Here is a 14,175-nt window from a genome sequence, read left to right as displayed (position 1 = left end):
ACCAACACAACACGATGCACAGAGAATAAAAACTACTTTATTCTTTCATTCTCTCCAAACAAACGAAGAAAAAAATAGAAATACCCTTTGTTTTTTTTTTATAATAAACATCTTGATCTTTAAGAAATCTCCTCTTATTCTCTTTTATAAATAGCGTGAGGGTGCAAATATTCATGACAGTGCTTCAACAGTGAGGATGCATGAGAAAGCCGCATCCCCATGACAACACGAAAAAAAAGGAGGGAGGACAATAAAATTTATAAAATGAAATTTCCCAAATCGTGTGTGAATGCTGAAGAGAACAGAAACACTCTAAATCTTTAGAAATTTGAGGTTATAACATTAAAAAAGGACTAATTGATGATGAAATGGTTCAGAAAAAAGTAGTGGAAATTAGTACTCACATTGCACTGACTCGGTTAAACAATTTGAAGGTTAAAAGGGAAGTATTAAATACATTTGTCAAATGTATACAGTTGTTTGAGAAAAACGGGAGTTAAGGGAGTTTGGTTAAAATTGAGAATCTTTGGAATGGGACGTAAGTTCCTGAAATGGCATGAATGTTTTTTTTTCTTTACAATATATAAATAGAGAAATGTGGATAGTTTTATTCTTATATGTCAATGAGGATCATTACTCACAAAAAATAGAGCAAATAAGAAAAAAAAAGTTGTCCTAAATGATAGAAACAGTTTGTCATTGGACAAGTTCATAATTTTTTTATAAGTGTCTTTGTAAGGGGTAGCCTGGTGGAGCGAGTGGTTAGTGTGTTGGCCTCACAGCTCAGGGGTTCGGGGTTCGTATCTAGGTCGCATCCCAACTTTGCCTGTTCTCCCTGGGCCTATGTGGGTTTCCTCCAGGTACTCCAGTTTCCTCCCACATTCCAAAAACATGATTGGACACTCTAAATTGCCCCTTGGTATGGATGTGAATGTGCATGGTTGTCTATCTCTTTGCGCCCTGCAATTGGCTAGCCACCAATTCAGGGTGTCCCCGGCCTCTGCAAGCACCCCCCGTGACCCTAATGAGAATAAAGCAGTTCAGAAAATGAGATGAGATTAAAATTCATGCAAGTGATGCAAAGGCGAAGTCAATCTAAGCCATAAATTTGAACATTTTTACGGTAAACCAGTCGTAAATCAACTGTCCAAAAATGTACTTCAATAAAAATGTGTCAACCGGTTTGTCAGTTTATCCAATGACAACGACAATGTCAAATACCAATGAGCGCTCTACAAAAAATGGAAAAAAAACATATGAATAACAATGTATGTACTCTTTAGCATTCACACCACAAATAAATATACTAGTGTGGAAAATATACGATTTGACATGACAACGGTGACTTGAACAAGGAGTGGAGCTGTTCAGATTTAAAAGTCCAACATGCGAAATGGTTCTCATGAAGTCCCTGGGGGAGATGACGTAACTAAACACAACCCCCCACCCCTCACAAAAAAAAGGAAAGTAGAAGTGTGGGTGTTCATATGGCTGGGTTGTTTTTGCATGTGCATGTATGATTGAATGTGTGTGTGAGGGTATTCACGCCAACAGCATAGCCCTTTGCACATCTCCTCTTAATAATACAATACTACTGTAATGATGATCCTAATATTTGTGTTGCTGGGGTATTTGCTCTAAAGCCTATAAAAGCTTGTCTTAATTAATAACTATAACTCTGTATCTCTCTTTTAAACTAAACTTTTCTCTGTACAAATTGAGCAGTTGTAGACACGCACGCATACATACACACACACACGGACGCGAGACCACCCTTTCAGAATAGAATCTCTATATTTACAATATTTTATATATTCTGTGGTGCAAAAAAGGTAAAAGACGTGCTCGGTGCGTCTCCGCCGTACAAAGCGGCTCCGACCATTCAACTTCGTAATCATTTCGCTGCTGCTTATACGTATAGGTATTTCATAATTTTATTTTATTTTTTTTTCTAACTGTGCCAGAAGGTAAAGTGCTAAAAGCGTTAGCGCCTTAGTCCAAAACCCCTTGTGTGTGTGTGGAGCCATTTTTTTTTCTTCCTCAACTAATGCTGTAAGTGAGTTTCCTGGCTGATAAATGGCCTTCTACAACAACAATATTCACAGTGGAGAAAGCCATTAGAAGGGAATGTACAAGAGGGGAAGCATGATGAATTATCAGCGCGATCCCAGTGTGAGGAAGGAAAATGCAAGTCAGAGAGGCGCACACCATTCCTGCTACTTTGTATCAGCTTAATGCATTAGGGCCAAACTGGAAGGGAAAAAAAGGGGGACAAAGGTAAAAGTGAGATAACATTTTAAAATGATGAAAATACGTGCCAATACATTTTGGATTTGAGTTTCTAAAACAGATTCGGCATTAAAATTTAGCTGCAAAAAATGCAGGTGCTGTTAGTGAGTGTGAATGGTCTGTCTCTCTGTAAGACCCTATGGATAACTGGCGACCAGTCAAAAGGTGGAGTTGCACAAAATTAGCTGGGATAGGCTTCGGCATCCCCCGCATTAGCGGTTACGGAAGATGAGTGAATAAATAATGATAAAGTCATTTGAATTCACGGAAGGGTGAAAAGGTCAATGATTGTCAATGGCAGGAGGTTATGCAGATATAAAAGGTGGATTTTATGACTATTGCAAAATGTAGGTCACCTTCTTTTTCATTAGATTCCAGGTTTTATTGTGAATAAAATTCCAGTTTGGCCCTAAAACTGCATCCTAAGACTCAACTTAGTTTTTGTGTAGTGTTTTAGTGATCGGAAAAAAAAACGCATACGTCACGTGCTACCTTACATGCAGGGTAGACCTCTTGGAATCTCCTTTCGTGTATTATCTTATCCTTAAAACAAGATTTGTTCCAATAAGCAGCTTTCTTCTTTTTCCATAGTAGATAAGAACAAATAATTGCAGAAACTGGACTTTAAAAGATTAACATCTTTTTTCCACAACGTCCAGGGTTAAAATCACAAGCTTGTGGTAGAGGCAGGGGTGGGCAAAGTATGGCTCGTGGGTCACATGCAGGCCACTCCGCTCTAAAATTGGGAATAATCATCATTTACTCATTATGAATAGAATAATAATTTTTTTGGTTTGTTTGTTTGGATCATGAAATGACCATGAAATATATTCTTAAATTCGACTATTTTACAAAATTATCGGCAAATATTTGTATTTAATTAAATAATGTAAAGGATGATTTTAGAATTTAAAGGAAGAACTTGACAATGATGTCAATATAAAAGTATGATGAGTAAATATTTAAAATGAGTAAGGTATTTTTTCAATAAATTATAAAGAAAGATTTAAATTATTTACAAATAAAAGTAATTAACGACTAATAAAATAAAAAAATAACTGTATTATATTGCAAAATATTTTACCAAATATTACAACGGTATATTAATTATGCTGAGATGTGTACAATTTGACTTTTTGTGATTAAAATGATTTTTTTTTTTGGTCTGCCCTCCAATGAGTTGGCCTGTGAGGAATGTGACCCACACGCCCAAATGTTTGTCCATCCATGCTTGTTGCAGGGATCTTAGCCACTTGTTTCGGGAGGATGTATAGTACTAGAAAGCTGGGATGGACATCTTCAGCGAGCGGCTCATCTGTTGGTTGTCTTTATAAAATGGCGTCCCAACAACTTGGCCACGGGGGAGTCAGAGTGGTGGTTCTCCGGAAGGGAATTTTGGGGTGGGGTCAGACGATGCTACGAGAGCCGCTGGAGTTGCGTCTACGCATGAGCGGGATGGTGTGGTGGAGCGGCATGGGCGAGTCCGGCGGGCAGAATTGGTGCGGGTGGTTGTAAGGGGGCGGTGGCGGCGGTAGAGGGGGCTGGGGCCCATCGCCCTGCACGTGGACGGGCGTGGTCATGGCCGAGCGCAGCAGCTGGTGGGCGGCCGGCCCCTGGCTGAGGAAGGCCTCCATACGGCCCCGCCCGCTCTGGTCCACCACGATGACCTTGACGATCTGCTGGCACTGAATGAGCGTCTCGGGGCGGAGCTCCCCGGCCGGGGCGGAGCCCAGCAAGGCGGGCGGGGCGGTCAGGGCCAGGGGGGGCGTGGACTCAACGCTGGGCGGGCTCAGTTGGTAGGTCTGCAGCCTGTTGTGAATTGACACCTAGTTTAGGAACAGCCAGAGAACGCACGGGGAGTTACCAGCCTGAACGCAGCCTTACGCAGCCCTCTGGTGTGACACGCACGGGGGCATGCAGGCATGCACGGAGGTGGCGTGCACAGGCAGCGCGTGCAACACAGACACACACACACACTACACCTGCTTATCATTATAACCACACCTGTTTAATTCATTCATCTTCCGTAGGGTAGCGGGGGACTTCGGGCAGACTACACCCAAGACTGGTCGCCAGTCAGCCGTAGGGCACACAGAGAGACAGACGACCATTCACACTCACAATCTTAGCACCACAAGCGGGACTCAAACCCACGCCTGTACGCATTGAAGTCAGGCGGGTGAATCTCTATACACCATCACGCGGCTCCACCTGTTAAATATTTTTCACTAAAGGCATTAATTATCAATAGAATGGGACAACATCAGACACCTTATTATAAGAGTCAGTTATATACAATTAGAATAAATGTTTCATTTCTTTCTGTTAGAAAAAATGTTACTACAGTTATACGTTAACTCACAAATTATTTGATCTCTTATAATGTGTCATAGTGTTCTAACAATAGTAAGGTTGTATGCATTTTTCTTTACATTAGATGACTATTTACTACATTGTTTCCATGATTCCTTTTAAAACAAAACATTGATATGTATAAAATGCACTTTTTTTCCAAAATAGAAAGTCAAATTTCTAAAATCAATTTATAAATATTAAAAATATTGTACAGAATCGTGCCACCCGATTGTACTGTGTATTTTTTCCCCTTGACTTGAGAGCAGGAAGCGTGGGTTCGATTTCAACTCTGTGGTGGTGTGATTGTGAATGCGAATGGTTGTCTGTCTCTACATGTGCCCTACGAACAGGCTAGGGTGTAATCAGCTGGGATAGTCTCCAGCACCCCGCAACCCTGCCATGTACTATAAGCGTTGTCGAAAATTAACAAACGAAAAAGTAGAGAATCAGCCAGATAAAGTAGCAGTTCCTTCATCATTTACTCAATCGGGATCAATAGTACTGCTTGCTATAAAGTCAGTTGAATGCATTTCATTATGCCACCATCCCATTGGTTTACCAATGTGTGCATGAAAGTATTCACATACAAAGCACTACCCTATCTGTAAAAGTCTGCTTGTGCTTGCTTGCTTGCTTACAGATCTCAAATGTGCCACTGCACGTCAAACCGGCAAACCGAAACTTGTAATTTAGCCCGCAGACACCGCAGAGTCAATAATTGGCCTTTTAGCACTCGGGCTCAGGACTTAAGAGCTATTGTATCCCGGGGAGACACATTTCACACGCCATTCAAACTCTCACTACTGTCCTAGGAAGAGAGCAGAGGTGGACGGGGGTTTGTTTTACTGACGGGTGAAGGTGAGGGTGGGCATTTGGTAGAGGTTTAAAGGGGAGAAAACGACACCGAGGGCGTGGTGCCTCCCTAACACACTGACTGACAGGTCTCAAGAGGACTGGCCGAGGCGGGAGAGAGAGAGACACGATGCAAGGGAGAAAAGACAAACGGTGGACACCAATGCACGCAGAGACTGGCTTATGTTGGCCTGGTGGAGGCTTAGCAACAGCTGACGGAGAAAAGATGTTTTCTCCTGAGCAAGAGTGGCAGCTGATCCACTTGCGGGCCTCTAGGCAGCTTTTGTATCCTTGGTGATGAGCCTCCGGTGGAGCTTGTCGCTTTTTTTATTTTTTTTATTACTATTGTTGTTAAAAGCGAAGCGTGACTTTCTTCTTTGGAAGGCGCGCACACACACAGGCACGCACGTGCATTCACAGAGAAGCTGACGGCGCTGACCAAGCACACACTTACCTGAGGCTGACAAGAGTGGTTTTGGCACTCACCTCCACTGCATTGTTGTTGCCGCTTTTATCGTACACGTCCTGTTGACCTGCCGAAACACGCAAGAACATTCATGGGAAAGTTTTAGAATGCATGTGTCCAACTCGAGGCTTGGGGTCCATAACCATACCGACATTTCACTTTGTGGGCCCATGAAAGGTAAAATGTCAGATTTTCGGATTACTGTCACCTTTGAAAATGTTGATATGGTGTATATATATATTTTTTATTGTTGTTGTTGCCTCTCTTTAAGTTAATCAGTGGCATAGACGACAATATATGTCCAGGAAGGGATCACGTTTCACTGCCTGTGACAGCAATGCATGTCCAATTCAATAGGTTCAGAAAACAAATTAATGTATGTGTCTGAAAAAAGCACTTCAGCAGTCAGTCTGGAGATTTAAAAAAAATGCTGCTTTGCTCTTCTCTAGTGAGGAAGATAAAAGAGATTTAGCGCAATATGTGGGAAAGCTTAGCTTATTTTGTGGAAAGAAAGAAATTCACTTTCAGATTGATCCTCTGTAAATACAAAGCAACTTGTAGCCAGTGGCAATCTTAGGGGTAATACACCTTCAACAAACTGTCCATTTAGACCACATTGTGTGTTAGTTTCTTATTTTGCAAAAAGAAATAAATTCTCCTTTAGGATTAGTTCCCTCTAAATATAAAGGAACTTTTAGCCAGTGGTAACATTTGAGGTAGCACATGACTTGCCTATAAAGCAAGTCGGTACAGCTTGAATAAACTGTGAGTTCGTTATGAAAAAATCTAATTTAACTCGTGAAAGGAGACAAAAATTGTCGGCTGCAATTGGTAGTAGTTTGTTGGCCAAGACATTGCGGACAAGTGTTACCGAAAATGGGTGAGAGGATTTTAGTTCACACCTAAAGGGGACCCGTGTCCCGTGTGCGCATCTACTTGGCCGCCGTTTGTATGGATGCTGTGAGGCTGGATGCCCTGTTGTCGCTCCAATTCCCCTTGAAATAAAAGAAAACAAACACAAATATTAATTATGTATATCATGTGTACACTAGTGTGCAGCTGTCACACATTTACAGTGGTGGAAAGCTGTTTGGTCATTTTATTATCATCATTTTTTTGAGTTTTTCAAAATTGCAGTTACAATGTATACAATAAAACTTGGTCTAGCCTAAGATTTGAAGTAGGGAGAACTGAAATTATTATATTCTGTTTAGTACTTGTGATGGGTAATTCTGTAGTATATATTATGCTTTAGTAAGTAAGTGAAAGTGTAGGTCACACTGCCATCTCCTCAAGACTTACACTGGATGTGTATGTGCTCCATCTCGTTGACTTCGGAAATAGCTTCTCGGAGTTCCTCGGCGAATTTCCGTAGCTCCTCCCCGCTTGGCGAGCAAAAGCTGACCAGCTGCTTCTTCTCAGAGGTAAACGGGCTCAGCATCGTCACACCATGGGCGTAGTCTAATGGGAAAACACACAGTGTAATTATTCATAGGTTGGGATATCGGAAGTTAATGAGTTGACGTTTTCATTTTGCATATGATTATTTCGCAGTTTCAAATTTTGGCTTGAAAAACTGCTTAGGACAGACGGAAATAATTTCGCCCTGTGACAAAAAAAATCAATAATCAGAGTCCAAGGATCAATAAATAATGGCCAATGCTTTTATAGTTACCACGTTTCAAGACAGTCAGTTAACTAATGACGGGGTAATTGGATTTCAAAGTTACAATCCACAAGAAGATCAGCAACAACGACTTGAGGAATGACATGACAGGCATTCAGCTTGTAAAACTTTGTAAGTTGGGAAATTTGGCAGATAGCATATTGCAGAATTTGTAAATGAGTTGATCATACATTCATTGCTGAAGAGGTGGAACTGCATTCCCAGTAGCCCCATGGCTTTGCAGAAGTTATAAGAAGCTGAGCTTTTCTTCTTAGGGCACAACTTCAGGATCTGGAAATGCACGAAAACATGTTGAAAATGCTTCCACCAAAAAAATGTTCTATACTAAATAAAACAACTTCAAACTGATACACAGTTTGTAGCTTGCTTACCAAGAGCAGGTCATTGAACAGGAAGACCTCTCTCTGGAGCTGCGACAGCTTCTGTTTATGAGGTTTGTTGGCATCGGGAACCTCGAACAGACGACAGCAACAGACAAGACGCCTGTGAGGTACGGCCAAAATCTGCACAGGAAAGGAAATGGGCCGAGATAAGTTAGGGAAAGCAAGTCAGTCCAAAAGGTTGGGAAATTTGTGATGGGTGTGATTAATTCTTACCGTCTTCAGGCCCAAGATGGACTGCTCTACGCGGCTAACATAGGTGACGTGGTCCTCGTTGGATCGCAGCTCTCTTTGTTGAATCCTTTCGTAAATGCCAGCCACCATTTCTCTGGGGATGTCTGCACCATCGTCCACACCTGATCCAGAAGCCATTGAGAGATTGAGATTGTGAGAGTAATATAGCCACAAGGTGAAAAACACTTCATTTCATGTGTTTTACAAGAAGGCTGTTGCTTTCAAGGACTTTAATACATTAAGAATTGTCTCTGGAAACAAAAAAAAAAACACCAGCAGAAGAATTCTTATGTTGCAAAGTGAAAGATTTCTTTTCTGTTATTTCTGCAAACCACATAAGATTAAAGCTATGTTGGCAAATGTTCTAGTTTTCAGTGCTGGAAATTATGCGTACCTCTGCACAGGTATGCATAATTTTTGATTTGACTGTAAATGTCCATGCTGCACTTGAAATGCTGCCTAGTCACATTCACACAAAGCTGAAGTACTTCTTCACTTAATCATGAAGGATTTTTTTCATGGTTTCCATGACGATGAAGTGGCTGTCAGAAGCTGCTGTTGACTGAAGAAAGAGTGGAGGTGACAAAAGGTAAATAGAAGTCAAAGTGCTGCCGGGAAAAAGCAGGTGATGAGATGAATGTGGAAAATAAAAGATGGTATCGTTAAATCGCAATGAGGCGCAAATTAATTGGGAGGCTCTCGGGGCTAGAAGCCGAGGAGTCGAAGATATCAGACAGAGCGAGGAATGGTCACTTCAGGTCAACGGCATACAAATTCATGGGCGTGCCTGCCTGTGAAACACGACGCTCACCTCTGAGGTTGCGTATGAAGTCATCCAGGCCCATTTTTCGCTGCGGTTTGATGTTGGGTGAGTACATATCCGTGTTGAGGAGGACTACGGCAAAGGCCAGGATGAAGATGGTATCCGGGTTGTGGAACTGCTGCACCACGTCGGGATTGCACATGCAGTAGCGCTGGCTGTGTGGACACAAAAAAAAATAAGAAATACGTTATCAGGGAAGGAGAGTAATGCTGAACTGAAATATTAACAAGAAAAAAAATGAAATATAGAAAGAAATAGGTGTTTTTTAGAAAATATTTTTGTGGAATTGCTAATATTTTTGGTAGTGATTCTGTGCCTGTCTAGGTTTAGGCAACATCTTTTTAATCAATTTGTTTTAAATATCTCTGAAGGATTATCTGGATTTTGACAAAAAGAATTAGACTATAACGGAGAATCTTTGCAAAGGATAGATTATGGCTGAAGGATTAATTGGCAATTTGGAGCATGAACCGAAATATGTTATTTTAAGAACAGCTGAAAATATATAGAGCATTATCCCATAACTCTTCATCGTATTGGCATCGATATCAAAACATTAAGCATCCCTTAAAGATTGATGAGACACTTTTGCTGTTCAATTTTGTCGTGAAACGGAATCTGCACAACTTTTCATTCATTTGTTGGAAAATGCTTGCTTCAGTATTGTATGAAATGTTACTGAAAGATCTGTTAATATTCAAGCCAGCTCTCTTGAGTTCCACCTGCAGGCTTCCGCTGAATATTAGAAACGCCTCTGAAAGCCTTCTTTGTGGCTCCTGAAGCGCAGGCTAACTTAATGAAGCAGACCCTCCAACTTCATGGCTCCTGGCTTTATTGTTATTATGGTGCACTATTTCTATTCTTTTTAAGATATGGATTGAGAGCTGGTTACGATAGGAGGAAAGAAACAATAGTCTCATTTCGATGGGCCTGCTTTAGGGAAGCTTGTGCAATTAATTAAAGGTGGAAATGCACTTTTGAATAGCTTTTTTTCCAGCATGAAGCATTTCAGAAGGGGCCTGTTCTCCCATAAAGTGTGAAATTAGACAAGCAATAGGCTTCGCCTCTTTTCCACTCTGTCTGAATATGAGAAAAATACTTAAAATAAATAAAATACTAAAATAAATAAATAAAATACTAAAAGCTGCAAGTGTGTGCGCAAATATTGTTAATAAGTGAAGTGGGTAATCCGGTATTAGGACAATTCATTTGGGAGTATTAATCAGATGAAATCCAAAGGACTAATATAATTTCAGTTTACAGTTATTGACAGTCGAACATATATTATTAAAAATATTGTGGTACAAGTAAAGTAGTTCATAGTATTACTAGAGAAGTAGGGGATAGTTTCAGTGGTTTAAGTAGTATTATTCGAATCGTAGTAATAAGTAGTTTGATTTAGATAGAAGTTCACAAAGAAAACACTAAATAAAAAAACATAAAAACAACATTACTCGATACAAAATAAATGGCAAGAGCAATGCATAGATGCACTAATTTGCTATATAATGCTGTGGAACTCTTATCAGAAAATAAACTAATTCATTGATGGTATACTTTAAAATCACCTGCACTTTATAGTGTGAAAAATAGCCTCTTTTTATTAGATATAAATATAAAAGTTAATGTTATCTAGTTTTTAATTCATTTTCTGTACTGCTTATCCTCACAAGGTTCGTGGAGGGTGCTGGTTAAGAAGTGAACGCCATTAATGACGCCAAAAGGACAAGTTTGACAGCGTAAAGCGTTTTGCGCCCTTGGTGGTGAAGTAACACTAGGCTCGTCACGCTGGCTCGCACGAGCGTGATAGAATGCTGCACTTTGTGCACTCCGTCGCCGGCCGCAGGCTTCAAAATGTCGCACTAGCACCTCCCCAGCTTCTTGACTGTCGCTTGTGCTTACAAACTGCTGTATTCTGATCATCAGAGAAGAGCTTTTATCACAGCGGCTGAGAGACGAGACCACGACGTGGCACCGTTGGATATAGAATATGACACATTTCTTCTATTTGAATTTTACTTTGCACTTGACAGCACAAGTCTGTCTTATTGCTCATAGTGTCAATAATGAAATCAAGAATGACACTCAGTAAGTAGCTGCTAAGAAAGGGCATTTGCAATGTAAGCGGGGTCAAATCATGCTGATTTTAATTTGAACCAGAAGCAAAAAGTTTGGATAAATGGCTGATGCTGAATTGCCAAAACTTTTGTCTATTCAGGAAAATAGATTTTCTTTTCGGCATGTTTATAATGGATTATTTTATTATTATATAGATTTGTTTTACTCATTGGCTGCCATTTACACAATGACATTCAATGCCAGCTATGACATTTGAAGTCTATCTCTGTCAATGGGAGTGAATAAATTAAACCCAGGCATACCCTTACACATTAATAGCTGTATATTTTCAATTCTTTTCATCCAAATTCATCCTGAAAACATTTTTTTTTGTCCCATACCATTCTTTACTATTGACCATTGTAAGTATATGATGTAAAAAAGAGGGACCAATGAAACTTTCCCCTTCATCCATCTTTAATTATTAACACATTTTTTTCATTTTTATTTGATTTTTGCTTCCTGCTGTGAAACAGCAGCTTCCTAACTGGTCTACTTGATGTAATATGCAGCAAATACTGAGGCGAGGCAAGTTTTACTACTGAATGCTTCCACAGAAACAAATGCACACACACACGGACTTGTTTATGCATGTTTATGCACCACTGCGTGAATAAACAGCAATAACGTGTGTGTGAGTGTGTGTATTTGTGAGTGTGTCACTCTTGGCTCCACATCTTATGTCAGCAGTCTGTTCCAACAGCAGCCTGGCATCTTTATATCATGAAGCTTCACACGCCAGCTGGCACAACGAAGCCCTCGACGCGATGACGCCACAACACAAACGCACGCACACACAAACGCGTGGAGAGATGACATAACAAGTGTTGCGTAACGCACAGGCCACATCGCGATAAGGACCACTCACTTGTGACCTATGCTCATAGAGCGTGCTCTATGATTGCCGGTGACAGATGTGTAATGTCTACCACCCAAAGGGTTGAGGTCCCAATGATTGGCTGAGTGGTGATGAAGTGTAATGATGGGTCTTCAAATGGGAGAACGGAGATGAAATGTGAGATTTGCTTTCCCCCCTCCATCAGCTCTCACAGCTTCCACCAACACAACCTATAAAGGTTGTTTAATATACGCGTCATTCCAGACTTGGATGGCGTTTTACGTGCCACTCTCTGAATTTTCACCCTCAAGAAACCAAACTATTTCTTCTCTAAGATGACCTAATCAAGTTGTGTCTATCCAAATCATGATATCATGCTAATTAATACAATAGCTGGAGAAAAGGACATCCTCAAACATACCTGTCAACCTCGAACCATTTGTGATCTTACCAAATTTTGTTTTCGCCCTTACATATATGTATAAATACATGGAAAATCTTACCACTTTACTTTTTTGTAAAAAATGTCAAGGGAACAGGAAACGGAAATCACATGGTGAAAGTGTTACAAAACGAAATGTTTATCATGATCTTTTTTTTTTAGCCAATCAGAGGCGCCGGTACATATATCACTTGGCAGACATGCGTTTCCGGGAAGAAACAATGGCGGATGGTGAAAAATGGCTAGAAAGTGCCTTAATTTATTTTTTTTTCTCAAAATCACCGTTTAGCGTACCATTTTCATGTGTACAGCGTACCAATATAAAAATGGGCTTTCAGTTGTACCAATTACGGCGAGAACGTACCAGTTGACAGGTATGCTCAAACTCTGTGAGGTGACACTTCATAAAACAACATGAATCACTATTGATGTTTTGATATATGTTGATGTCATAAAAGAAAGAATACAAAAGACCTTATCTTCTTGCACAAAGGACGCACGTTGTGTATTTCATGGACTGTGGCACATCCATAACATTAAATCACAACAGCAATGTTTCTCAAATTTGTCCCCGCATGCAATCTGTGGACACAACCAGGACGCTTCAAGGACAGCACTGCACGGAAAATATGTTTGTTCAATCCCTTCCCTTTTTACCTTCAAACATGGGGACGAAAGCAGCATCATAAATGCAGGAAAGGGTCATTGAACACGAGATCTCAGACTGTGAGGCAGGCGTGCGAGCCACTCTTCCACTGTACAGACTATTTTCATTTTGTGGAATTACGTGCCCAGGCATTTAACCCCAGTTTTTGGTCATTTGGTAGAAAGGCAAAAGATGTAAAAGTGACCTTTTTAATGATTAAATTAGTAAATATGTTTAACCGGCATCAACAGCCATCAATGGAATGAATACTAGATTCAGTATACAGTATTAATAGACTATATATGCATAAAAATCTGCAATATACTCAGGGAGCAGCTTGCATCTACATATTAATTTGTGAGGATGAAGCTCGCCCCCAAACGCGCATTAACTCTCTAAAAACAATGTGCTCAGAAAGTGTCGCCAGGAGGTTGTTGGGAGGTAGAGAGAGTCTATTTTTGTACACTCACTGATTCCCCGCATCATTTTTGGGTTCAGTAATTGGCAAGTTCATCCACAGTTGCTGGCAATCAGTATAATTTCTTAATGATACCAAAGATTTGCTCTGATCACAACCTGTCACCATGAGCTCTCGCAAGCACTTAAAGGCTATTAAAATGACTCTCTGGATGTGAATGTCTGCTTGCCCCAAGGCTGATACATGACATCTAAGATTCTTCTACTATCCTTGTCTTTTCTTTTCCTTTTTTTCAACATGCAGTGCAGAATATGTAAGTACCCAGGACTTGCGGCATGAAAAAAAAAATTGCCCTTTCCTTTTGAGTTAATGATGTTGCTATGTTTTGGAGAGCAAAGCTAAACTCAAAAGGTCCTGAATGTGCATCCATCCATTATCTGTACTGTTTATCCTCACAGACCCTCAGGGACCGCTGGAGCCAATCCCAGATAATTATGGGTAGGGGGCAGGTTACCCCCAAAACAATTTGCTGGAAAATCTCAGAAAGAGAAGTCAAATATCAAAGGAAATCCATTGCCGTGCAATAGTGAAAGAAAACATGCAAAAATCGGAAAAATAAACAGCGAT

General features: G+C 40.4%; 1 protein-coding gene across 2 annotated transcripts in view; it reads right to left on the bottom strand.

The window, feature by feature from the left end:
* Positions 1–17: 17 nt before the first annotated feature.
* The window catches only part of iqsec3b (IQ motif and Sec7 domain ArfGEF 3b), a 33,783-nt gene continuing 19,625 nt past the window's right edge, over positions 18–14,175 (bottom strand). Inside the window, exons 8-15 of one of the 2 annotated variants that reach the window (XM_077711819.1) lie at positions 9,075–9,241; positions 8,246–8,385; positions 8,021–8,152; positions 7,820–7,919; positions 7,265–7,423; positions 6,865–6,957; positions 5,951–6,029; positions 18–4,098 (exon numbers count right to left, since the gene is read on the bottom strand). In XM_077711819.1, coding sequence (XP_077567945.1) covers positions 3,696–4,098; positions 5,951–6,029; positions 6,865–6,957; positions 7,265–7,423; positions 7,820–7,919; positions 8,021–8,152; positions 8,246–8,385; positions 9,075–9,241 — 1,273 coding nt within the window. In that variant the 3' untranslated portion in view covers positions 18–3,695. Of the gene's footprint in view, positions 4,116–5,950; positions 6,030–6,864; positions 6,958–7,264; positions 7,424–7,819; positions 7,920–8,020; positions 8,153–8,245; positions 8,386–9,074; positions 9,242–14,175 lie in introns of both variants that reach the window. The other variant, XM_077711820.1, reaches the window with a different exon arrangement.

This window comes from Stigmatopora nigra, chromosome 2 (genome assembly GCF_051989575.1).
Source record: "Stigmatopora nigra isolate UIUO_SnigA chromosome 2, RoL_Snig_1.1, whole genome shotgun sequence".
NCBI lineage: Eukaryota > Metazoa > Chordata > Actinopteri > Syngnathiformes > Syngnathidae > Stigmatopora > Stigmatopora nigra.
The sequence above is the reverse complement of the archived record's forward strand: the minus strand, read 5'-3'. Positions and strand labels throughout refer to the sequence as shown.